The sequence below is a fragment of the Ranitomeya imitator genome, chromosome 8, assembly GCF_032444005.1.
Source record: "Ranitomeya imitator isolate aRanImi1 chromosome 8, aRanImi1.pri, whole genome shotgun sequence".
NCBI classification, from domain to species: domain Eukaryota; kingdom Metazoa; phylum Chordata; class Amphibia; order Anura; family Dendrobatidae; genus Ranitomeya; species Ranitomeya imitator.
Genome location: NC_091289.1, coordinates 177944060 through 177971579, shown reverse-complemented (window position 1 = coordinate 177971579; position 27520 = coordinate 177944060). Strand labels below are relative to the sequence as shown.

The window sequence follows — 27520 nt, the reverse complement described above, 5'->3', positions numbered from 1 at the left end:
CTCAGGTTCACAGCACTTGCAAAGTTGAAATACTTACCTCTCCCTGCTCCACTGCCGTGACGTGGTCCAGATTTCCTGGGCCCACTAATTACTTGAACCAGCCCTACCCCCCACAACTTTAGCCAAATGACCCCCAATTTCAAATGCCTTCCAATTATTATAAGGTAAATTACGCTTGACAAGCTTCATTAAGAAGAATGGATGGTTTTGACATTAAAATGGGCACTCTAGGTGTTTTCCTGGCCCCCACTCACTGCCGACTATGCTGCCCCATTGACTTGCATTGGGTTTCGTGTTTCGGTCGATCCCGACTTTACGTCATAATCGGCCGATTTCACTCGACCCGACTTTGGACATAGTCGGGTTTCGCAAAACCCGGCTCGACTCTAAAAAGGTCAAGGTCGCTCAACTCTAGTCACCAATATTTACCTGTTAATTACAGAGATATAGGGGTAAAGCTGAAGTCCAGGCAAGTGTGTCCGCCCCAACGCACGTTTCGGACCTTTCCTTTTGCAACCGCAACAACGACCACAACCGGCGTCACAAGAAGGAAAAGTCAAATGACCACACCAAAAGAGTCCTCTAAAGAAAGGAGAAACCGTGTCCAAAAAGGACCATGTAGACCGGTCACCAATATTTACCTGTTAATTACAGAGATATAGGGGTAAAGCTGAAGTCCAGGCAAGTGCATCCGCCCCAACGCGCGTTTCGGACCTTTCCTTTTGCAACCGCAACAACGACCAAAACCGGCATCACAAGAAGGAAAAGTCAAATGACCACACCAAAAAAGTGCTCTAAATAAAGGAGAAACCGTGTCCAAAAAGGACCATGTAGACCGGTCACCAATATTTACCTGATAATTAAAGAGATATAGGGGTAAAGCTGAAGTCCAGGCAAGTGCATCCGCCCCAACGCGCGTTTCGGACCTTTCCTTTTGCAACCGCAACAACGACCAAAACCGGCGTCACAAGAAGGAAAAGTCAAATGACCACACCAAAAGAGTCCTCTAAATAAAGGAGAAACCGTGTCCAAAAAGGACCATGTAGACTGGTCACCAATATTTACCTGTTAATTACAGAGATATAGGGGTAAAGCTGAAGTCCAGGCAAGTGCGTCTGCCCCAACGCGCGTTTCGGACCTTTCCTTTTGCAACCGCAACAACAACCAGCGCCGGCGTCACAAGAAGGAAAAGTCACATGACCAGACCTCCGTGTAGAGATGCCGACAACGGGCAGCCGCAGCAGTGACAAGGCGGCGGGCGTGTACAGGTTAGGGATAACAACTTTATCTCTGTATATGATCCATATCCAATACGAATATATAAAAAACACATTAACAAACACAAATGCATAAATTAACATATATAAGAAAAACAAAAAGGAAGTTAGGTGGACACAGCTTAGTCTATCTTACATGGATTATAGGGATAGGATATAAAGATATATCCGAGCAGGATTATGTATATGGATAAATACAGAGCTGCAGAAGTACCATATATGCCACCTCTAACCCAAAATAGTGCACATAATTAATTGGCACATAGTAATAAGAACTGGCATATTTAACTGGCACATCGTAATAAAAGATGCACAAAAACACTGGTTCCAGTATTGTATACATTGTACAAAATAACTTAATAACAATGACAATAATAATAACAGTAATCAATATATATAACAAGGTATATAGAGCCAGTGGGCATCCGATGTTATTCATTCCTTCGTGTGTTTCAAAGATCTTCAACAGCAGATCTGCAATTCTCTAATGGTCAACCAGTATGCCCATCCATACAGTCCTCACTGTCTCCACAGATACTTGTGACTAAAACTAAGGGGTAAAAGAAATGTTAAAAATGTACACACAGAGCGAATTATGTCCATCGTCTATAATACAGAGTGGTAATTTAAAGAAATGGGGTGAAACTAAGGTTTTCGTTAAGTCCAGATGGATGGACTGTACCAAGTGTCCATATCCATCTGGACTCTAACTGTGCCAATCTCCTAAATGTTCCTCCGCCCCGAATATTAACGTCAAGCATATCAATTCCTCTAACCCTAAACTGCCCACTATCACAGCCGTGGAATCTACTAAAGTGTCGGGGAATAGTTCTCAGCAGCGTCACGTCTTCTGCCGTAGCTGCTGCCTCAATCCCTAACACATGCTCACGCACACGTATCTTAAGCTGTCTAGTGGTCATGCCCACGTAAATCATATCACATGGGCAGACAGCATAGTAGATTACGTTCTTGCTTGTACAAGTAATGCTTTTCTTGATGTAAAATTCCTTGGAGCCCTCCTGGTTTTTAAAGATATCTATGCGGTCCATATTGGATCATTCCACACAATGGCCGCATGGGGCACTTCCATGGCGTCTCTTGATTTGATCAAGAAATGTAGTTGTTGGCTCTCCCGTGTAGTGACTGTGGACCAATCGGTCCCGTAGATTACTCGACCTCCTAGCAGCCCTTTCAGGGATGAATCTAGAAAGGACCGGATCGGCCTTCAAAATATGCCAAGATCTATCAAGAATTTTCCTCATTTTAGGAAAGAGTTCAGCAGCGCCTGAAAGGTGACATCAACCCCACAAATATTACCCCACTTGCCACCGCTACAGGTCAAGAGGGAAGAGTCGGGCAAAGCGCCAGAAAAAGCGCATCTAATAGATGCAACTTTTCAGAGCAGCTGTGGGCTGCTGTTTTTAGGCTGGGGGGCCTATATCAATGGCCTCTTACCAGTCTGAGAATAGCAGCCCCCAGCTGTGAGCTTTAGCAAGGCTGGTTGTCAAAATGGGGGGGACCCCACACCATTTATTAAATTATTTATTTAAATAATTTAAAAAAAAACAGCGTGGGGACCCCTCTATTCTTGTGAGTTTTGTCTGGTTGGTTCAATAAAATAGGGGGGAACCCACGTCGGGACGTGACGGCAAAAAAACGGACATGTCAGCGTGTTTTGCCCACGGACACATGGTCCGTGGAAACACACTGACATCTGCATAGACCCATTCATTTGAAAGGGTCTATGTGTGTACGTGTCTCCGTTACGTGTGAAAAGTGTCCCCACATGTACCAGAGACACGGACGTGTGAAAGGGGCCTAAAAGAAGTAGCATGCTCATTTATGGGGTGGTTTTCAAGAAGAAGCCATAGGTGGCAGCGAGGGTCTGTCAAACCTCCTACAGGAGATTCTTCTGATTAGCACAACACTCAAAAAACCAGCCCTGGCCCATCACTGCCATCATCCGTACTCCTAATGATATCATTGCAGCTGTGGGCAGGTAAATAGACCGGAGGAGAGGAAGCTACTTGCATGTTATTTATGTACAGGAATGAACACCAATCCCCTGAATAAAGTGATTTGCAAAGTTTCATAACTTTCCATGCTGGACAAAATGATAAAAAATAAATAAATAAAAGTTTCGTTACTGTTTAGTGCTCGCTTCTCCACCGTCATATTGAACTGTACGTACTGTGTCCTGTAACTATAAGGCTATGTTCACACGTTGCGGATTTTGCTGCGGATCCGCAGCGGATTTGATGCTGCGGATCCGCAGCAATTTTCCCTAACTTTACAGTACAATGTAAACCTATGGGGAAAAAAAAACGCTGTGCACATGCTTTGGAAAAATCAGCGCGGAAACGCAGCGGATTATTTTCCGCAGCATGTCACTTCTTTGTGCGGATTCCGCAGCGGTTTTAGACCTGCACCAATAGGAAAGTGCAGTTGAAAACCCGCAGTGGAATCCGCAGAAGAAACAGCTAGAAAACCGCAGTGATTTTGCACTGCGGATTTTCCAAATCCGCTGCGGAAAAATCCGCAGCAGAATCCGCAACGTGTGCACATAGCCTAATGGGGAAAAATTTGGAAACTGTTTTCATCAAACTTTGACCCGTCCTCATTATCATACAGCTGGATGGGAGGAAGAGGGTTAAAGAATACTTGCTGGGCAGGATTGACAGGGAAGGGCAGGCAGCAGCTAGGCCTTCCCTCCTTCCCTGCATTGTATAAAAATTCCACCTCCTCCACTTGCATGTAGCACATTGGCCATCTGCAGCTTTTCCCTAGGCCTGCACTAGCCATGCTTTCATCTCTGTAGCCACAGTCACTGGTCACCAAGGCTGGCATTGCACTGTGCACATTGGCAGGTGCCATGCTTTCCCTGCAGATCACAGCTCTCTGGCATTGGGCTGCATGGCTTGGTCTCCTCTACTTGCTTTTTAAGGTCTCTACCCAGTTTCTGATCTGGAGGGATCTGGTGGCGACATTCAGACCATTTCCAGGTCCCCTGTGTCACTGGCTGTACGGCAATGCTCGAGAGGTAAGGCGGCATTTTATCTTTCGTAGATTTGTTTATTTTGGGTATATAGATGGCATTTGTCTTTAGTTCCCGCATCTCCCATTGCCCTTCAGACATAAAAAACGTTAAAAATCTATATATATATGTAAAAAAACGTGGGGCAGAGGTTGTATGAATATGGCGTAAACATATTTTGCCATCTGCCCCATTTTCAAGATGTCTGCTTGCTGTCAGTGGATGAAAACATTACGCAGGGGATGAACAAAGAGTTTGATACAATAGTATCCAGTCTGGCAATCCCCAATTAGACAAATATCAATAGCTCAAAAATCAACAATTCTGATAGTTTGCTACAATGTATCAGCGCAGGAGCTGCTCCGTTCACATCTCAATATCTGAAAACATTTGAGTGTGTGTATATATATATATATATATATATATATATATATATATATATATATATATATATATATATATATATATATTTTTTTTTTTTTTAAAGTCACTTTTCTCCTTTTGTCATTGATGGTTTTTTTGTGCCAAATTTTTCAAAAGTTTGTGAATTTTGTGCAAGATAAAGAGGATTTTTTTTTTTTTTTTTTTTTTTTTTTTTTTTATTTTGTCTTTGACCTTTTTTTTTATGACTTTTTTTTTTTAATAATGGGAGCCAATGGGCAGCACATGCCACTTGATTATTATAAAATGATTTTGCAGAAGACTGGAGTCTCTATAACGAGTGAAATGGCGGCTAGATACGACTGAATCATTTTCTCTGTGTTCACGCTTTCGTTCGGACATTGCATTTCAGATTTTCTGCTTTTACTAAAAGAGAAATGGAATTAATATCCAAATCGGATCGTTGCATAACTGATGCCAATGGATGCGGCGGGACCCCATTGACTATTAGGGAGCCTGTCTATTTTCCGTCATGTGCTAGAGTTTAAAACAGCAAAAAAAAAAAAAAAAAAGATCTGGATGATTCTTTTTTTTTTTTTTTTTTTTTTTTTTTTTTGTGTTCTAATAACAGAAACCCGAGAGGGGGCCCGCCTGCTTCCATTCGCATTAGTTACGCAACTGACCTGCTTTAGAAATGAATTCCTTTTCTCTGTTCCTGGAAAAACAGGACAGACAAACTAAAGTGAGAACATGTGAAGCATAGAAAGAAGTCTGAGCAGGTTTTATTCACTGAGAGCAAGCAGCAATATGAAAACTGACAGATGAATTGAAGCCAAGGGTATATTCAGGAGTGCAACAATCGCAACCGGGTCTGTGCCGGCGAGGGGTTCACTGACGCAAGCATAAACTAAGATTATTACCACCGGTCAAATAAAAAGTTATTACCCCTCTTGCCACTGCCACAGGGCAAGTGGGAAGTGCAGGGCAAAGAGCCAGAATTGGCACCTCTAATAGATGCGCCTTTTCTGGGGCAACTGTAGGGAGCTATTTTTTGGCTGGGGGGAAAATATCCATGGCCTCTTAGCAGCCTGAGAATACCAGCCCACAACTGTCTGCTTTAGCTGGGCTGGTTGTCAAAAATGGGGGGCCAGCACGCTTTGGTTTTTTTTTTTTTTTTTTTTATAATTTAACAAAAAATTAGCGTGGGGACCCCTCTATTCTTGATAACCAGCCATGATAAAGCAGAAAGCTGAGAGTTGCAGCCCGCAGCTGTCAAATTTTGTTTCCATGCTGGTTATAAAAAATAGAAGAGACCCCATGCTATTTTTTTTTTTTTTTTTTTTTTTTTTTTTTTTAATTTATTTAAAGCGTAGGTACTGGCTGATAAATACTCCCATCAGATGCCTGTAACTGGAGGTAAACTTTTTACCGCCGGTCAAAGCTGCTGACTCGCATGCTGTCCTCTGGGGGTAATAATCTTGCTACCGATCAGAGCCACTGGTGTTATCTGCATGACAGTGAGAGAAACACCCGATGTTTGGGGGGCTGATCCCAAACAGTAAGGTCGGTTTCACACGTCAGTGGCTCCGGTACGTGAGGTGACCGTTTTCTCACGTACTGGAGACACTGACTCACGTAGACACATTGAAAGCAATCTGTCACTGCACATGTCAGCGTGTTTTCACGGACCATGTGTCCGTGTGCAAAACACGGAGACATGTCAGTGTTCGTGGGAGCGCACGGATTACACGGACCCATTAAAATCAATGGGTCCGTGTAAAACACGTACCGCACACGGACAGCGTCCGTGTGCAGTCTGTGTGCCATGCAGGAGACAGCACTACTGTAAGCGCTGTCCCCCCAGCGTGGTGCTGAAGCCGCCATTCATATCTTCTCTCCAGCAGCGTTCGCTGGAAAGAAGATATGAAAAATCCTTTTTTTTTTTTCTTTTTTTTTTTTTTTTTTTTTTGTCCTCGTGTTTAAAATAAAGATCCCTGTGCGCCCGCCCGCTGTTAATAAAATACTCACCCGCTCTCCGCGCCGCACCTTCTCCTGTATGAGCAGTCACGTGGGGCCGCCGATTAGTCATGAATATGCGGCTCCACCTCCCATAGGGGTGGAGCTGCATATTCATTACTGTAATAAGCGGCACCACGTGACCGCTCATACAGGAGAAGGTGCGGAGAGGACGCTGCGAGGGAGCCGGGTGAGTATTTTAGTAACAGCGGGCGGGCGCACAGGGGGTGGGAGGGGGGTGGCCACAGGGATCTTTATTTTAAACACGATGACAATAAAAAAAAAAAAAGGATTTTTCATATCTTCTTTCCAGCGAACGCTGCTGGAGAGAAGATATGAATGGCGGCTTCAGCACCAGATGCAGGGGACAGCGCTTATCTCTAGCGCTGTCTCCTGCACGCTCCGTGTGGTACCCAGTCGGCACACGGGTGGCACGTGTGCCACACTGATGTACCACGGGAGCACACGGAGACACGGACATGGATAATTCCGGTACCGGAATTATCTGGACGTGTGAGACTGGCCTAACACGGACTCCTGGTGAAGTTCGTGTTCAGGGTGTGTGCCCGAACAGTTGGTGCTCAGTACTGACCCCGAACCTTACTGTTCGGGTTCGCCCTTGTATACCTTACTATGATTAACATCCCTGTGCACCCTATAAAAGGAATTTATTAAAATGGAGTACACCCAACTATTAAAATCAGTGACCTTATTGGTTGCTCTGAACAGCGCAAATATTGAATGTCCAAATCCAACTATTTAAAAGCATGAAACCTGTCCATGGAAGAAAGCCAAAAATGGGGCAAATGCATAAAAAGTTTACATAAGTCATTTTTTTTTTTTTTGTGAAAATAGTATCATAATCTCAGAAAATGAAATGCTAATGTATTCCCGCACGTTAAGCAAAGCTCACTGAGATCTAGGGTGTAGGGCTTTACCACAAGAGAAGGACCACTGCTGGGCATATGATGGTACTTGCTGGAGAAAAAGATGCCCGTTAGACCTGACCTCGTGTATCTTATAATGGCCTCCGCTCCAGGGACCAACGATTCTGATCTACGTTTTTTTATTTTTGAAGTTTTTGCAGGTTGGAAAGGACCTGGACACGATGTACAAGTGGGCACAGGCGCACGTCTATGGCTTTACTTTGTGGCTCGGGAATTTCTATGCATCTCTTATAATTACTCACCCAGATTACGCAAAGGCAATTTTGGCCAGACAAGGTAAGAAGAGAGCCCAAGATGAAGATAAAGTTTATATTCATGCAAATCATAATCTAGAAATTCTGAATCCAAAGGAAGAAATGGCAAAATGTGTCCCTCCCAGCCCTGTCCTCAACCATTATTATTATTATTATTATATCCAAAAATCTTTCTGCCACTTATCAATTTAATATTCAGGAAATTGTTCCTAGACTTGATGTAGATGGACACAATTTAATCCCATAATGGACACCGTCCCACTCCTATGTCAGTTCATCTCTCCATAGATGAACCATGAACAAGGAGCCACAAAATCAATATAGGACACTCTATACCCAAAGCATTAAATCCATAGAAAAAAGGAGTTTAAGTCCAAGATAATATAAAACTATCAATTTTATTTATAACAATAGTCACTGCACTTATACCAATATTTAATCCGGCTCTTTTCTTTGGTTTTGCTGTAGCTTTTTTGTACTTTGTACAAACAGGAGCAGGGCCCCCTTATAGAGCTAGGATAGCATAGTGGATAAACTTATTGATCATTCTTGGTCCGAACACTCCGAAGAGCTCCATCTATATGGATTTGAGGTCAAGCATGTGCAGCTCCGCTTCGTTCATTCTCTATAAGACTGCCAAAGATAGCCAAGTACATCACACTGCTGTCTCCGGTAGTCCCATAAGGAATGAATGGAGCGGAAGTGCACATGCTCCTTCTCCACTCCATGTAGACGGGGTTCTTCACGACCCCAGATGTTAGGATCGGCGGAGTCCCAGCGGTTGGACCCCAAGTGATCAGGAAGTTATCCATTATCCTATCCATAGTGGATAACTTATTAACTTGGTACAAACCCCACTAAGTTATGTGTTACTATTTATTGTGCATATATATAATTTTTTTTTTTTTTTTTAAGACCCGAAAGATGACGCCGCCTACAGATTTATAGCCCCCTGGATTGGTGAGTAATATGGCTGAAAATCAAAGGTACATTTCAGTTCAGAACATCTGACCCTTAAAATGCATCTGAAGAAGGTGTGATGGGAATTATGTATGAAAAAGACTATGGACTTGTGTTATGAAATGTCTAAGAAAATGACAGTAAAACAGCACAATGTACAAGTATAAGGCTGGACAAACAGTTTAATACTAAGTGGATGTGCTACAGAGTTCTTGCTCATACAATCAGCACTATGAAGGAGCACATGTCATATGTCGTCATTTATCCTAGGGGAAGGATTGTTGGTCTCCTCGGGGCAGAAATGGTTCCAGCATCGTCGTCTGCTCACTCCAGGTTTTCACTACGACGTCCTCAAGCCGTATGTGATGCTAATGAGCAACTGCACCAAGATCATGTTGGTAATTACTGTTTCCAATAAATATCACTCTGTTCATGGAGAATCACGGTGTGGGGACTCGGCACTAGCTACAATCTATGAGTCCATAGACTTATTGCTTAGTAATGTCCTCTCCTGTGTTTGTTGGAGAGACTAGGACTTTGTTTGACCAAGTCCTTGGGACAATCTTCTGATGTTCAATCCTTTGGCTGTTGATTTAACAAACGTCAATGATCAAATCTCTTTCTTGTAGGAAAAATGGGAGCAACTGGTACCAAGCGAGAAACCAGTGGAGCTCTTCCATCATGTCAGCCTCATGACCCTTGACAGCATCATGAAATGCGCCTTCAGCTACAACAGCAACTGCCAGACGGACAGGTAAATGATGGAATGGAGACACATGAAATCTCAGCCACCAGGGCTGTACTGATTTCTTGACCAGTTGCATACACAACGAATGGAGCAGATCCATTCCATTTGGGATTGTTGGGGGTTTCAGTAGGTTGGACTTTCAGCAATCGGGAGGTCATCCCCTGTCCACATCTTTAGATTTTGGGAACATTTCTTTGAAGGTTTGTATGATATTAAAGGAACATGGTTTTAGCCTTATGTTGCATGCACACCACTCAGAATATAAAAGCAATACAAAGGAAACATGAGTTCTTTTTGGAATCCTGGGGAAATCTTTCTCGGGGTGACCATTTAATTATAATTCTTCACAGTAGAGGGGAGGTAACTGTTTACAGGCGCACAGCTATAACACAGTTCTGAGCTGGAGTTGATCACAGGGGTTTACTCAAGCTTCTTTTCATCACACATAATTGCTCCTCTTCATGCAATGCTTCATCAACATATATGAAAGTCTCTTTACAGATCATTTGTCTTCACAAATTATATTTCTTCACACACTGTGTCTGAACCTAAGTAGAACTGTACCTTCCGCCTGCAGTGAGGTGGGGGAGGGGATAAGTCCGGTGCTGTAGCTCTCTCACTTCTATCTTGAGGTAATAAAGATGCTCTTGGCTGTCCTGACTGTTTCTATGATTACAGCAGTCGCTTTCCTGGAAGAACTGGTCTATACAGCTTGTCTGAGTTCAGTTTGGCAGGAGACTCTCTAGCACACACCTTGCTCTTGAATGTCCAGGACACAATAACAACTTTCGCAGTATTCCCTGAGGCTGAGCTAACCAATCCCTGTCTGCTGTAACCATTTAAACCCTATAGTTGATGGATGATTCTAAATCAACAGTGAAGCTTCTATCTGTCACATTTAATTTGCTACAATTGGATCTTGATTTTTTTTTTTTTTTTGTCCTGGCAGTGACAACGCCTACATTAAAGCGGTGTACGAGCTCTCTTACCTGGTGGATCACAGGTTCCGTCGCTTCATTTACCATTTTGACTTCATCTACTACCTGAGCCCAGAAGGATTTCGCAACCGGCGAGCTCTGAAAATAGCACATGAACATACAGGTAGGGTATATTTACATATATATACATGATACTATGGGTCCAACACTATGCAGAATATCTATCATCTTAAAGGATGTCTCCCATAAATAACATATATTGCCTATCCACAAGACAAATGAGTTGTTGGGGGTCTAGGTGCTGGGACTTCCTCTGATCCTGAGCCTAATGTCCCTTATATGAATGGAGCGGTTGTGAGCATGTGCGACCACCACTCCTATGGACAGTGAATGGAGCAGTGGTCGCACATGCTCACTACCACTCCATTCACACAGGGCCCCCTCCCCTTTAGACCCCTGGCAATCAGACATTTATCACTCATAAATGTCTTTTCTTATGATACCGTAAGGAAAATTCTACCCTTCAATTTTGGCTTTTAAGAAGTTTGTTCCCACACATTTCTCAGGATGAGACGACGCTGCACCTTCCCTTTTAATATTGGTGGAATATCTGCAAAATTAATGTAATTTCCATTGTGGATTGTATCCTAGACAAAGTTATTCAGCAGAGGAAGGAGTCACTGAAAGATGAGAGAGAACTGGACAAAATCAGTCAAAGGAGACATCTGGATTTCCTTGATATCCTTCTGTGTGCGAAGGTGAGTGCCCAGTCCTGGACGTTCTCGGTGTAGTCATCGTTTTTTGTCATTTACGCTGTCCTGATATAATACTCTACGCTCATGTGTGGTTCTAGGATGAGAATGGTCATGGACTGTTGGATAAGGACCTGCGGGCGGAGGTGGACACCTTCATGTTTGAGGGACATGATACAACGGCCAGCGGGATCTCGTGGATATTATACGCCTTGGCAAAGCACCCCGAGCACCAGGAGAAATGTCGGGAGGAGATTAGAGGGGTCTTAGGAAGTCGGGACGCAGTGGAATGGTGAGACACAATGCTCTAGATGCTGTATATTAATTGTGGGATTTAAAGGGATTTTGCAGGTCTTGTACCCCTTTCTGATAAGTCCAGTTTTTCTTTTTTTTTTTTCACTTTTTATTTTTCCTCTCTCTTCTTCCAAAAGTTACAACTTTTTTTTTTTTTCCAACCACATAGCCATAGAAGAGCTTGATTTTTGGCATTAGGAGTTGGAGTTTTGAATGACTCCATTCACTTTACAATACAATGTACTGGAAAATTAGGGCAAAAAAGTCTGAGTGGTGTGTAAGGCCATGTTCACACAGTGCGTTTTTTACCGCGGAACCGCGGCGGTTTTGCCGCTGCGGTTCCGCAGCTGTTTTCCATGCAGGGTACAGTACACTGTACCCTATGGAAAACAGGACACACTGTGCACATGGTCCGGAAATTGTAAAAAAAAAAGACGCGCTGAATAGCTCCCGGAAAAAAGAAGGAGCATGTCAATTCTTTTTCCGGAGCCGCAGCGGTTCTGCACCCATAGACCTCCATTGTGAGGTCCAAACCGCAGTAAAACCCGCAGATCAAAAATATATCTGCGGGTTTTACTGCGGTTTGATGTGCAGAACCGCTGCAGCAGGAAGTGCGGGGAGCGGGCGGAAGTGCGTGGGCGGAGTGTGGCTGCCCCCCCCGTGTTCCGATCCCGCCCCCCCGTGCTCCGATGCCCCCCCCCAGTGCTCCGATGCCCCCCCCCCAGTGCTCTGATGCCCCCCCCGTGCCCTAATCTCCCCCCCTTATACTCACCCGGCGTCCCGGTGTCCGTCCGGCCGTCTTCTCCCTGGGCGCCGCCATCTTGCAAAATGGCGGGCGCATGCGCAGTGCGCCCGCCGAATCTGCCGGCCGGCAGATTCGTTCCAAAGTGCATTTTGATCACTGAGATAGGTTATATCTCAGTGATCAAAATAAAAAAATAGTAAATGACACCCCCCCCACTTTGTCACCCCCATAGGTAGGGACAATAAAAAAAATAAAGAATTTTTTTTTTTTTTTTTTTTTTTTCACTAAGGTTAGAATAGGGTTAGGGGTAGGGTTAGGGGTAGGGTTAGGGTTAGGGGTAGGGTTAGGGTTAGGGGTAGGGGTAGGGTTAGGGGTAGGGTTAGGGTTAGGGGTAGGGGTAGGGTTAGGGTATTTTCAGCCATTTTAACCCTAAAAAAATTCCTAGAAAACACACAGACTCTGGCTAGAAAACTGCATCAAAAAAACGCATCAAAAAACGCATCAAAAAACGCATCAAAAACGGACCAAAAAAGGACCAAAAAAAGGACCTGCGTTTTCTGCCAAGAGCTGCAGTTTTTTAAAAAACAGTCAGGAAAAAAAAAGGATGGAAATCCTGAACGTGTGAACATACCCTAATAATGGAAAAAAAAAAAAAGTAATTCTACCATTGTTTTAGTGGCGTTTGGTTTTTATGGCGTTGATTGTGCAATTAAAATGACCTGGTAATATAATTCTGACGGACACTACGATCACTGTGATATCAAAATTGTATAAATTAAAAATAATGTTTATTATTGTTAGATTATATTGATAGTTATTGTTATTATTCTTTTAGTGGTTAGAGTGGTTGCAGAATTCAGTAGCCATTCCAGGAAACCAGAAAATTAAATGTCAGCCTAACCCACCTCTTCTAATGGATGACATGGGTGTGATTAGGTTGGATTCTTTACGCGTACAGCTAAAGTTCTTTAGGGTAACAGCATCCAAATATTTCTGCAGGGAAGACCTCGGAAAGATCCCGTATACTACAATGTGCATTAAGGAGAGCCTGCGCCTGTATCCCCCAGTACCTGGAGTCGCCCGGAAACTCAGCAAACCGATTACATTCTGTGATGGTCGGAGTCTTCCTGAAGGTCAGCGATTTTTTTTTTTTTTTTTTTTTTTTTTTTTTTTTTTTTTTTTTTTTTTTTTATTCTTCCCCCCCCCCCCCCCCTGTAAGCAAAATTCTGCTTTAACCCCTTCGCTACTGTGCAGTTGTTCACTTCATTTCTATCCTTACCTTCTTCTAAGAGCCATAACCTTTTTATTCTTTTCCATTAATATATGATTGTTTGTTTTGGTTTTAAATTACACAATTCACTCTACCATCTACATGGGCCCATGAGCGCCACCATCTTCCAAAATGGCTGGCGCATGCGCAGTGTGCCCGCCGAATCTGCAGATTCATTCATTCATTCATTCATTCATTCACTCCAGGTGCATTTTGATCACTGTGATAGGTTCTATCACAGTGAACAAAATAAAAAAAATAGTAAATAAACCCCCAACTTTTATCACCTCCAGGTAGGGAAAACCATGAAATAAAGAAAATATGCAGTGCGTTTTACCTGCGGATTTTTTTTAAAACGGTGCGGAAAAATCCACACACGAATCCGCAACGTGGGCACATAGCCTTAGGGTTGGAATTGGGGTTAAGATTACGGTTAGGGGTGTGTTGAGGTTAGGGGTGTGTTGGGGTTTCCACTGTTTAGGCACATCAGGGGGTCTCCAAACGCAATATTGCGCCAACATTGATTCCAGCCAATCTTGCGTTCAAAAAGTCAAATGGTGCTCCCTCCCTTCCGAGCCCTAATGTGCACCCAAACAGTGGTTTACCCCCACATATGGGGCATAAGCGTACTCAGGAAAAATTGCACAATAACTTTGGGGGTCTAATTTCTCCTCTTACCCTTGGGAAAATAAAAAAATGGAGCCTAAAACTTATTTTTGTTGGGATAAAATGATTTTTTATTTTCACAGCTCTGAGTTATAAAATTATGTGAAGCACTTGGGGGTTCAAAGTGCTCACCACACATCTAGATAAGTTCCTTGGGGGTCTAGTTTCCAAAATGGGGTCACTTGTGGGGGGTTTCTACTGTTTAGTCACATCAGGGGCTCTGCAAACGCAATGTGACGCCCGCAGACCATTCCATCAAAGTCTGCATTCCAAAACGTCACTACTTCTCTTCCGAGCCCTGCCGTGCGCCCAAACAGTGGTTTCCCCCCCCCCCCCCCCCCACATATGGGGTATCAGCGTTCTCAGGACAAACTGGGCAACAACTTTTGGCATCCAATTTCTCCTGTTACCCTTGTGAAAATAACAAATTGCAGGCTAAAAAATAATTTTTGAGGAAAGAAAAATGATTTGTTATTTTCACGGCTCTGCGTTATAAACTTCTATGAAGCACTCGGGGGTTCAAAGTGCTCACGGCACATCTAGATTAGTTCCTTTGGAGGTCTAGTTTCCAAAATGGGGTCACTTGTGGGGGAGCTCCAATGTTTAGGCACACAGGGGCTCTCCAAATGCGACATGGTGTCTGCTAACAATTGGAGCTAATTTTCCATTCAAAAAGTCAAATGGCGCTCCTTCCCTTCCGAGCCCTGCCGTGCGCCCAAACAGTAGTTTACCCCCCACATGTGAAGTATCGGTGTACTTGGTAGAAATTGCCCAACAAATTTTAGGATCCGTTTTATTGATATTTGGGGTACGTGTGACCCTTTTTCCTTTTTTATTTTTTATTTTTTTTTCTCTTTTAGAAGAGTTGCAGCAAACGAAAAAATGACAAATCTGTCTTTTTTTTTTTTTTTTTTTTTTTTTTTTTTTTTCTCATACAGACCGTCCACCCACTTAGCCACCATCACGGATTGGTGGACTTGTGCAAAAACTCTGGGTAGATCTAGAAATTAATTCATTCAGAGAAAATGTAAACCATAACTCATAGTTAACCTCCATAATAGGGTTAAATACTGTAAAATAACAAATCCTTTTATATAAACAGAACTAAGACTTTGTAAAAGATCAATAAAAAAAATATTAAATTTTCATTCCCCTTATATACCGAATTCCTAAAAAAAAAAGTAAAACCTTAAGAAAAAACAAAATTAAAATATCGCATAAATTATGTAAATCACTTATTAGATATTCTATAAGTAACAAAGAGGCCATAACTACAGGCGCTTCTCACAAAATTAGAATATCATCAAAAAGTGAATTTATTTCAGTTCTTCAATACAAAAAGTGAATCTCATATATTATATAGATTCATTACAAACAGAGTGATCTTTTTCAAGTGTTTATTTCTGTTAATGTTGATGATTATGGCTTACAGCCAATGAGAACCCAAAAGTCATTATCTCAGTAAATTAGAATATTTTATAGCACCAGCTTGAAAAATGATTTTAAAATCTGAAATGTTGGCCTACTGTATTGTATGTTCAGTAAATGCACTCAATACTTGGTCGGGGCTCCTTTTGCATCAATTACTGCATCAATGTGGCGTGGCATGGAGGCGATCAGCCTGTGGCACTGCTGAGGGGTTATGGAAGCCCAGGTTGCTTTGATAGAAGCCTTCAGCTCGTCTGCATTGTTGGGTCTTGTGTCTCTCATCTTACTCCTGACAATGTCCCATAGATTTTCTATGGGGTTAAGGTCAGGCGAGTTTGCTGCCAATCAAGCTCAGTGATACTGTTGTTTGTACACCAGGTATTGGTGCTTTTGGCAGTGTTGACCGGTGCCAAGTCCTGCTGGAGAATGACATTTCCACCTCCACAAAGCTTGTCAGCGGAGGGAAGCATGAAGTGCTCTAACTTTTCCTGGTAGACGGCTGCGCTGACTTTGGTCTTGATAAAACACAGTGGACCTACACCAGCAGATGACATGGCTCCCCAAACCATCACTGATGGTGGAGACTTCACACTAGACCTCCAGCAGCAGTCCAGTCCTTATGAATCTTCCACAAATTTTTGAATGTCCCTTTCTTAATCCTTTCACGGCTGCGGTTATCCCGGTTGCCTGTGCACCTTTTTCTACCACACTTTTTCCTTCCACCCAACTTTCCATTAATCTGCTTGGATACAGCACTCTGTGAACAGCTGGCTTCTTTAGCAATAACTTTGTGGCTTCCCCTCCTTGTGGAGTGTGTCAATGACTGCCTTCTGGACATCTGTCAGGTCAGCAGTCTTCCCCATGATTGTGGAGCTACTGAAACAGACTAAGGGACCTTTTTAAACACTTAGGAAGCCTTTGCAGTTGTTTTTGCTAGTTATTCTAATTTACTGAGATAATGACTTTTGGGTTTTCATTGGCTGTAAGCCATAATCATCAACATTAACAGAAATAACCATGTGAAATAGATCACTCTGCTTGTAATGACTCTATAGAATATATGAGATTCACTTTTTTATTGAAGAACGGAAATAAATTAACTGTTTGATATTCTAATTTTGTGGGAAGCGCCTGTATAAATAAAAGATCTTTGCCTACCGATTAAACAACCAAGAATATCGAGTTCTTAAAGTCATAATGACATTGCACATACGAGACACATCAAGGTCAACAATTGCAAAAAAAATGGAAAAATATATCAAAACTCTAAAAATATTTTAGATAATGAACAATAAATACCTTCCTGCAAAAAGATAAGTGATGAGTGAACGTGCTCGGGTAAGGTGATATCTGCGCATGCTCCTGTGCTAACCGAGTGTCTTTGGCGTGCTGGAATAATAAGTCCCCACGGCTGCATGTCTCATGTTTGTTCGACAGCTGCAACACATGCAGGCGCAGAGACTTAAACATATTTTTCAAGGAAAGCGCTTGTACCTATAATAGTGAATGGGGTCATTCAAATGTTTCCGTGGATCATGTGTAAAATCGCGGAGACATGTCCGATTTTTGATCCAAGTGTCAAATTAAAATTAGCAATACATGTCAATGAGTCCATTAAAAAAAAATCGCACTGCACTCAGATGACATCCAAGTGCAGTTTGATTTTCACAGACTGTTTTAGATTGTTTTTTTTTTTTTCACGTACGAGAAACTGATGACACTCGGCCCAAAGCCTAATAAAACTCAATTGAAACTGTCAGATTTTTCTCGGATGTGAAAAAAAACAAACAAAAACTGATGTGTGAATGAGGCCTTAGTTTAACCTTACTTAACCTAGAGGCTCAACACCAGTTCCTGAATAAATAAAAGCTCAATAATCCCTCATTTTATAAACGCTGCCAAAATCACCATTGCAAAACACTGGAAGGATACAGATCCCCCTGAGCAATTAGTCACCTCTCATAGCAGCGGCCATAAGTGCACCACAACATGGAATAACAGGCGGCGTTGCAGTGCATCGGTACAGAGCGAGCTGTCGCAGCACATGAAATGAGTGTGTGCTAAATACTCTGACAAGTAAAATAACGAACAGTCCTCACTATATAAGGTGCCTCGGATAGAATCCATGGACAATATGGGGGAAAAAAGGTTGAAGTACCAAATAAGACCACCAGGTGGCAGGGATTCCTTACAATTATTTTTTTGGGAACCTCTGCAGTTTCAGGGAGCGTTGTCTGGCCTTATTTCCATAGTATGACATTATCTTAAATTTGGTAATAAGTGATTATTTGTGCCTTATTTTCCGGCAGGTGCAACAGTTATCCTCAGCATTTACTGCATAAACCGATGCCCTATTTTCTGGAAAGACCCAGAGGTAAAGTCCGCTCATTGCTAAACTATGAGGATATGTTCACACGTTGCATTTTTGCAGAATTTTCTTTTTTTTTTTTTTTTTTTTTGCATTGTTTCTAATTGACTAAAAAAAATGCATTCATTGGAATGGGTGAAAAGTGCTGCAAAAATATTGAAATAATTGACGTGCTGCGTCTTGGTAAAAATGCAGGAAGGCTAAATATAAGCGGAGGGATAATAAAACCGCAGATGCATGAAATTTCAGAAATGTCATTCGTTTTGCTGGTACTGTAAACCGCTGCTTATTTTACATACCTAATATGCTGCTAAAAAAAAAGTCGCGTGAACATACCCTTAATGATTAGTCATATAACGTGCTATATGATTGAAGATTGCATTATGTATCGTGCCCTATTCCAATGAATACGACGGGTGTATGACACCTGCTGTTTGTGCACATAGGGGCTCACACTCATCTGTGTTTAAAATGGATCCAATAAAAAAAATCAGATTGCACTCTGACTAGCGCTTATAAATAATTCTGTGTTCATCTGCGATATTTTTTTTTCTTTTTTTTTATGCGCACCCATCTCATAGGAAACCCAACATTTCGCCACCCGAGTACAGTAAAATAACAGCATTAACCGTCAGAATGGCTATAGAGAAAAGCTAAAAATAAAAAAACTGGCATGGGGTCACCCATAATTTTCTTAACCAGCTGAGGGAAAGCCGACAGCTGGGAGCTGATGTTTAAAGTCTGGGAAGGAGGTAATAAACATTGATCTTCCTGGCTCACAGCTGTCTACTTAGCCTTTACTGGTTGTTAATTTGGGGTGACCCACCCCCACCACCACCCCACCAAAAAAAATGATGTGGGGTCCCCCTATTATTAATAACCAGCAAAGTCTAGGCAGATGGCTGATATTAATAGTCTAGGAAGGGGCCATGGATATTGGCCCCCTCCCAGACTAAGAACATCAGCCCTCACCTGCCATAGAAATAGCGCATCCACGTGGGACAAATGGATTCTGCTGAGTATAAGTTTGCTTTATTTTATTCTTACTTTTTGTGATTTTAAATGGGTAAAAGAGTGGGACGAGTTTTATTTAAAATAAAATACTTTTATTCTGGCTGTCTTTAATTACAATTTGACAGTGGCGTTAGTAATGGGGGTGTCTTATAGACAGCTCTACATTACTAACCACTGACCTTGCTGTCAGGTGACAGTACAAAGCTTACATCATCCCCAATACTATCCCCCCACTTGCCACCACACCAGAGCCAATGGGAAGAGCAGAAGGCTACTGAGAGCAGATGTTCTTAGTCTGGGAGGGGGCCAATATCCATGGCCCCTTCCTAGGCTATTAATATCAGCCCTCAGCTGTCTGCCTAGCCTTTGCTGGCTACTAATAATAGGGGGGCACTACATTATTATTTTTGGGGTACACCCCTTTTTAATAACCAGTAAAGGCTAAGTAGACAGCTGTGAGATAAGATTAATAGGCTGGGAAGATCCATGTTTATTATCCCCTTCCCAGACTATAAAAATCAGCCCCCAGCTGTTGGCTTTCCCTCTGCTGGTTATTAGAAATTAGGGGGACCCTACTCTATTTTTTTTTTTCTTTTCTGTATTTAATTTGGAGCTATATACATGTACAGTAATTACCGTATATATCTCAATTACATCTATTTATATCTGTATCTAAGTTTGTTTTATTAATTACTAAACTAGCTTGAAATGACATAGAGAATTCTTGTATGTAAAAGCTGATGTTAAAGCACATTGCATACCGATGTCATATGGATGCTAGGCGAGAAAAATCTCCTTGTACTTTTCAGGACCAATTTTCTAAATGCAGCTGAGTATGAGCCTCCACTCTAAATATTACTCGCCCTAATGATCCCCCACCACTACCACAACTCTTTTCCAGTTCCAGCAATTTTTATATTCGGGTCTTCAGAGAAGACAAGTTGACACGGACATGTGACCCTTTTGTGGTCCATGACGCAGACAATAAGTGTCCATGTTGAAATGTCATTGTTGGAGGTGAGAATACAGAATCTTGCAGGGACTGGGGCAGCGGTGGGGGATCTGGATTTAGTTATATAGTTTTATATCATTCTAAGCTTAAGGTCAAATAGTTCCAGGGTGTGGACGACCCCTATTACACCATACATTACTCAGTTGATCTGTGCAATAATCTTTTTTTTTTCTCCACCTCTAGGTGTTTGATCCACTGCGGTTTTCCGTGGAGAATTCGTCCGAAAGACACCCCCACGCCTTTATTCCTTTTTCAGCTGGAGCCAGGTAGGACAAGGATTTACTATTTCAGAATCTTAAATGGGTACTCTGCGGTGATAAAAAAAAAAAAAAAAAAAAAAATAAGGGGTACTCCAGGGTGATAAAATAATTTTGTCCCGTCCCTGCAATCATACACTATAGATATGAGATGCCCAGTGCAGTTTTATTATCTTTATAACCGTCGTAATTCCATGTGATGGCAGCTGCTCCTCACTGCTCCCCCACCTATCTGGGTCATTACATCACACACTAGTGTGCAGCTCCCCACTGCGAGGAACAGCCAGTCTAAAGAGAAGACGTGACCATGCCCCCTGTTCTCTGCAGAGAAACGGCTATTATAAGGGGACTGGCTGACAACAGCGGGGAGCTGCGTACTGCTGTAATGTCCCAGACAGAGGGGTGTGCAGCTGCTGTCACACCAGCCCCTGATGATGGCTCTCTGTCTGCAGTCTGAGGTGAGAGGATGCCCCCTCTTCTCTGCATGGCTTGTTACTCACAAGGGGGAGCTGCACACTGGTGTGTGATGTCATGTCCCAGATTGGAGGGGGGAACAATGAGGAGCAGCTGCTGTCACACTGAATTGTAGGGGTTATAAAGATACAAAAATGTTTTATTTCCCCTGAGTACTCCTTTAAGCATGAAGTACCAAAATTCTATTAAAAAAAATCTTTCTATGGCAACTGATCAGCATTCTGCAAAAAAAATAAAAAATGTTAACATGAGTGGTAAAAAAATAGGATATAAAACCTGCAACTCTCCCAAATGTCAGTATCTCAATATTTAATAAATAAAATTAAACATTTATCAAAGCAAAGAAGCTACATCTAAAACCCAACACCACACAAGATACAACACTAATACGGTGAAACATTCCTTCACATCCCAAAGTATTACAAAAAGACGAATCCATGACGTGCATCATCGGAGCACAATATATCAAACATATCAAAGCTCCACGTTCCCAATAAAGCACAGTAAATGATGCAACCAAAGTTTAAATTCATACAGAACGAACCAGTAACGGTTTTGCAAAATAATGAATGAATTTCACCAAAGTAAATGTGGCAGCATGGGATGTAGGAAACAAGAGATACAGCCCTGTTTGAAGCTTCCTCAGGGGTCTGATGTCTATGCAACTCCTGAAGAAGCCAGGAACGGTGATACATGTGGGATCTGCATCCTTGAAGGGACACTTTTTAAACAAACTGGGTTTACTCTCTTTTTAGCGTTTGCTGGTTTCTTCCCTCGAAAGGTAACCTGTCACGTTCCCAAATGCTATAAACCTGCAGCTAAGGGGTTAATCTTCAGGTTAATAGCGTTGCAGTGCTGTTTTGAAAGATGTGACTACTGGGAGAAAATACATTTTATTTTTTTTTCCTCCTGGAAGCCACCAGCTTTCAGTCTTAGAGGTGTGCCCGGGATAGCTACAGTTAGTGCGTGGTGGCTGCAAGCACGCCCGGCACTTTGAGTGACAGTTTGCTCTGTACAGATGTGCTGCAGTGAACTGTCAGTCAAAGGTGCCCAGACAAGTTAGCAGCCGCCACGTTTAATGCTGTGAGTGCTGACTAAAGCCACTTTGTGTACGCCTCTATGACTGAAAGCTGGCGGCTTCTGGGAGGAATAAAGTTGTATTTTCTCCCAGTAGCCGCCAGACAGATTAACCCTATATCTGTAGGTTAATAGCATTTGGGGACATGACCGGTTCCCTTTAAATACGGTGCACGATAATGTAACTCATCAGATAACGCTTGTACATGTTCTGTTACAGAAATTGCATCGGGCAGAACTTCGCTATGAATGAGATGAAAGTGGCCGTGGCTCTTATATTACAGAGATTTCAGCTCCTGCCCGACCCTGAAAATGAACCGCAGAAAATTCCTCAGATAGTTCTCCGATCTATGAATGGAATTCATCTAAAGCTGAAGAAGATTGAGCCGGGTTATGGGGAACGAAGCGATCAGAGCTGAGGGTACAGGGGACGCTGTATAGACGACGGCACCTAGGAAAACAATCTTCGTCCTGTCGCTCTCCAGCTGTGGCATGACTACAACTCCCAGCATGCCCTGACAATTCCAGGTTGGGAGTTGTAGACCGCTGTTTTATGGATCAGTAAATCATATATAATAATAAACCAGCCCATCCTCAGCTGACAGACCCAGCTCCTCTCCAGCACCGCTGCTTCTGTGGCTGCTGCTGTTCTTTCTTTACTTTCCCCAGAGTGATGACGTCACGTACTGTACATCTATGACGGCTGCAGCCAATCACTGGCCTCCAATAAATACATATCCAAGAAAAAGAAGGAAAGTGCGGCACTCACCCAAGCGGATTGCGAATCAAAGTCCTTTATTCATCGTAGCAAAACAATGGACATAGCAAGGAGAGGCGGCTGGGAGAAGTCGGCGGTGCGGGGAGTGAGAAGAGGACTACGGCCGTTTCGCGCTTGTGCGCTTCCACGGGTCCAGGGACCCGTGGAAGTGCACAAGCGCGAAACGGCCGTAGTTTGCACTTTCCTTCTTTTTCTTAGATATTTGTTTATTACTTTTTGTGCTGAGCACCACCCGGTTGCTTATGATCTTACACGTGCTACAGGAGTCTTTAAGTGGAATCCTAAGTCTGCGTTTGTACCACCTGTTGCGAGTACACCCAGTGCCGTTCATACTCTGCGTTTTTGGTTTTTATTCTTTGGACTCCCCCAATAAATACTACCAGGCATAGAGGCCAGTGATTGGCTGCAGCAGCCTATTTCCTGCACGCAATTTCATGTTTTATACTCTTAAATGGATTGTCTGCTATTAATACTTTAGATGTAAACCAATGGTGGCGAAGATAAAGATCCATGTCGCCAAACGATCCAGAGGAATCAATATGAAGCTCTGGGGTCCCAATGTGAAATCTGAAGGGCCCCCACCTACCATGTGCCTTTCATACTCCTGAAATTAGGACCCGGGTACCATTGCTACCTCTGCCCTCATTTGTCAAGATTTCTACATACAGTATGGAAGTGTTAAGAAAACTTATCCATAGACATTCAGTAGAGGAATTGTTCTCACTACTGCCTCAAAAAAGTGAATTTATTTCAGTTCTTCAATACAAAAAGTGAAACTCATCATATAGTCATTACAAGCAGTCTTACTGAACATACTGTACATTTCAGTAGGCCAACATTTCAGATTTTAAAATCATTTTTCAAGCTGGTGTTATAAAGTATTCTAATTTACTGAGATAATGACTTTTGGGTTTTCATTGGCTGTAAGCCATAATCATCAACATTCACAGAAATAAGCACGTGAAATAGATCACTCTGTAATGACTCTATAGAATATGAGTTTCACTTTTTGTATTGAAGAACCGAAATAAATTCACTTTTTGATGATATTCTAATTTTTTGAGATGCACCTGTAATTCAAGTTTTAATTCACTTCTGCCTTTTTATATAATTAATAGAGCTGTAGAATAAAAGTTATTCTTTCTATGTCTGGTATTTTCATTCTTTATTCTGCAAGCCTGTATCTACCAATACGTACCAGCAGGTGGCAGCAAACGCTTTACAGACTGCATTGCCATATGGGCCCAAAGCGAATGGCGCGGAGACGAAAATTCCCAGAAAAAAGCTACAAACTGATCTCCCCAGAATTTGTACCAAGATCCCATCTGATATGTCTATGTTCATGTTTCCTGATCACCAAAATTACAATTTTCTTTTATTATTATTACCTATCTTATCACAGAAAACGAGAGGCAGATAAAGGAACGGCAAAACCCTAAATCTTTGATGTTCACCATGATATGACTGCACGGAGCCATATTACAATTTTGTGTATTCCCCTTAAGGACGATATTCCGCTTTTTGTTAAAAAAAAAAAAAACAATAAATGTAGGAATCGATGATTTTTCACTTATTTCTGGGGTTCTTGGTCGTCCTCCATTGTCACATCAATTACAGGGGCTGTGACTTCACAACCACATCGGGGAGTAAACGGCCCTTTGTCTCCATTTTCATCTTCCCATAATGTCGGCCCTGAATGCAGGGACTCGTTACTTGCCCGTTACCGACTGCGCTGGAGTTTGATCCCTTTTTCATTCATTAAATACTTAGGAGGCTGCAGAACGCGTTGACTAGTAAACCGCATTCTTACGCTGACAGCGCAAATTTATCCCACTTCTTCCAGCTATACAAGTCCAACGGTATAGTCGTAGCGTGCACTATTCTGCCCCCATACAGTCATAGCGACCACCTTATATGCCTCAATACAGTCCCAAATTGTGGCCCCATGAAATAATAATAATGTATTGGCCACATTGGGGAATATGTCCCCGATGGGGGAGTAATAGCGTCCCCTGCCCCGGCTCCTAATAATGTCCCCCAACTGGTCCTATACAGTAATAATGTCCCCCACTGGTCCTATACATTAATATTGTCACCAACTGTTCCTATACACTAATAATGTCCCCCAACTGGTCCTATACACTAATAATGTCCCCCAACTGGTCCTTTACATTAATAATATCTCCCAACTGGTCCTATACACTAATAAGGTCCCCCAACTGGTCCTATACACAAATAATGTCCCCCAACTGGTCCTATACATTAATAATGACCCCCAACTGGTCCTATACATTAATAATATCTCCCAACTGGTCCTTTACTTTAATAATATCTCCCAACTGGTCCTTTACACTAATAATGTCCTCCAACTGGTCCTATACACTAATAATGTCCCCCAACTGGTCCTTTACATTAATAATATCTCCCAACTGGTCCTATACACTAATAAGGTCCCCCAACTGGTCCTATACACAAATAATGTCCCCCAACTGGTCCTTTACACTAATAATGTCATCCAACTGGTCCTATACACTAATAATATCCCCCAACTGGTCCTATACACTAATAATATCCCCCAACTGGTCCTTTACACTAATAATGACCCCCAACTGGTCCTATACACAAATAATGTCCCCCAACTGGTCCTTTACACTAATAATGTCCTCCAACTGGTCCTATACACTAATAATATCCCCCAACTGGTCCTATACACTAATAATATCCCCCAACTGGTCCTTTACACTAATAATGACCCCCAACTGGTCCTATACACTAATAAGGTCCCCCAACTGGTCCTTTACTTTAATAATATCCCCAACTGGTCCTTTACACTAATAATGACCCCCAACTGGTCCTATACACTAATAAGGTCCCCCAACTGGTCCTATACACTAATAAGGTCCCCCAACTGGTCCTATACACTAATAAGGTCCCCCAACTGGTCCTATACACAAATAATGTCCCCCAACTGGTCCTTTACATTAATAATGACCCCCAACTGGTCCTATACACTAATAAGGTCCCCCAACTGGTCCTTTACTTTAATAATATCTCCCAACTGGTCCTTTACACTAATAATGTCCTCCAACTGGTCCTATACACTAATAATATCCCCCAACTGGTCCTATACACTAATAATATCCCCCAACTGGTCCTTTACACTAATAATGACCCCCAACTGGTCCTATACACTAATAAGGTCCCCCAACTGGTCCTTTACTTTAATAATATCCCCAACTGGTCCTTTACACTAATAATGACCCCCAACTGGTCCTATACACTAATAAGGTCCCCCAACTGGTCCTATACACTAATAAGGTCCCCCAACTGGTCCTTTACTTTAATAATATCCCCCAACTGGTCCTTTACACTAATAATGTCCCCCAACTGGTCCTATACACTAATAATGTCCCTAACTGGTCCTTCATACTAATAATGTCCCCCAACTGGTCCTATACACTAATAAGGTCCCCCAACTGGTCCTTTACATTAATAATGTCCCCCAATTAACCTCCTACAGTAATTATGGTTTATTTTTATTCTTTTACCTGTCCGTGTTTCACCAGTCGCATCCTCTTCCTACTCCACAGCCAGCACACATAACAACCTGCACTGCCCGCGACAGGCACGCTGCCGTCAGCTGCCAGCCTCTGACCGGACGGTGGCTCTGTACCCCACAATACACTACAACTAAATGTGCAATCAGGACACACATCCAGGCTCTGTAGTCGGCGGGCCAGCGTCCTCCACGTTCATTACGCCCCTAATTATTGTTATAGCACCATTTATTCCATGGCGCTTTACAATGACATAACAGCAAATAACATGCATCTCTACCTATATTTAATATTAATTTTTTTTTCTTTTTTAAAGAGAACCTGTCACTTTTTTCCTGGTGTGATTGCCGCTGTTCTCCTGAATCCAGTGTTGGTCTCTTGGTCCTATACTCCTGTCAGTTCCTGTAATATGGCTCCTCTTCACTGCATATAAGTCTAATCTTGTAAGTCACGTGGGAGTGGTCCCCAAGAAGACAACCACAGGGAAGAACAGATGGCCACACCCACTTGGCTAAAATTACTTGAATTACACACAGGGAAGAAGGGGCCATATATCAGGAATGGAGAGGAGCAGGAATGCATTCAGGATAAAAATAAATATAAATCTGAGCATAATATGAGCATAATAAACAATATCCATAAAAAAGCCAATAATTTCATTTTTTAGTGGAATGATAGCCCAAAAGTGCGATAAATTTATTAAGAAGCATTTGCACTTTATTCTTGGTGGAAATAGGTTCAAAACTAATCATCTTGAATCTTTCCTTACCTTTTTATTTATCTCTAATCCCTTTTAATTATTGTTAAATTTTAAAATTTAATAAAATATTGAAAAAAAACCTGCTGCATAAAACATCAGATATCATTTCACAAATTCCCACCATTGTTCTTACAGAAATATTTGCAACTTATTGCTATTTGAAACTGCTATTGCCATTTATTAAAGCAGATACAGTCAGCCATGTAAATAGGTCTATCGCCAGCTCCATGTAATGTGAGATGTTTTTTTTTTTAAGTTTCCAAAAAGTTGCAATTCTCATTCTGTAATGAAAGGGATGTTTAAAAAAATATCAATTGTTTTTTTTTTTTCATCTTTCGTCCTTTCAGTCCTATAGAGAAACTTCTAGGAAAATGTAAAAAAAAATAATGAACACACTAAGGCTATGTGCACACGTTGCAGATTATTTGCGGTTTTCTAGCGTTTTTGCGCTATAAAAACGCTATAAAACCGCAAATAATCTGCATACATTAAGCATCCTATCATTTTTAATGA

General features: G+C 42.1%; 1 protein-coding gene across 1 annotated transcript; it reads left to right on the top strand.

Annotated features, from left to right (window-relative positions):
• The first annotated feature begins 4010 nt into the window (after positions 1-4010).
• Positions 4011-23836, top strand: LOC138648323 (cytochrome P450 4A6-like). Its single transcript, XM_069737966.1, has 12 exons — positions 4011-4317; positions 7787-7931; positions 8825-8869; positions 9140-9267; positions 9499-9623; positions 10567-10718; positions 11207-11313; positions 11409-11599; positions 13346-13479; positions 18020-18084; positions 20288-20370; positions 22133-23836. The coding sequence occupies exons 1-12, from the start codon at positions 4150-4152 to the stop codon at positions 22329-22331; spliced, it is 1542 nt and encodes a 513-aa protein (XP_069594067.1). The 5' UTR covers positions 4011-4149; the 3' UTR covers positions 22332-23836.
• Positions 23837-27520: the final 3684 nt, after the last annotated feature.

Coding starts and splice junctions, on each gene's coding strand:
- LOC138648323 (XM_069737966.1), top strand. CDS start 4,150: ATGCTTTCCCTGCAGATCACAGCTCTCTGGCATTGGGCTGCATGGCTT. Junction 10,719..11,206: donor AATAGCACATGAACATACAG/GTAGGGTATATT, acceptor ATTGTATCCTAG/ACAAAGTTATTCAGCAGAGG. Junction 20,371..22,132: donor CCTTTTTCAGCTGGAGCCAG/GTAGGACAAGGA, acceptor GTTCTGTTACAG/AAATTGCATCGGGCAGAACT.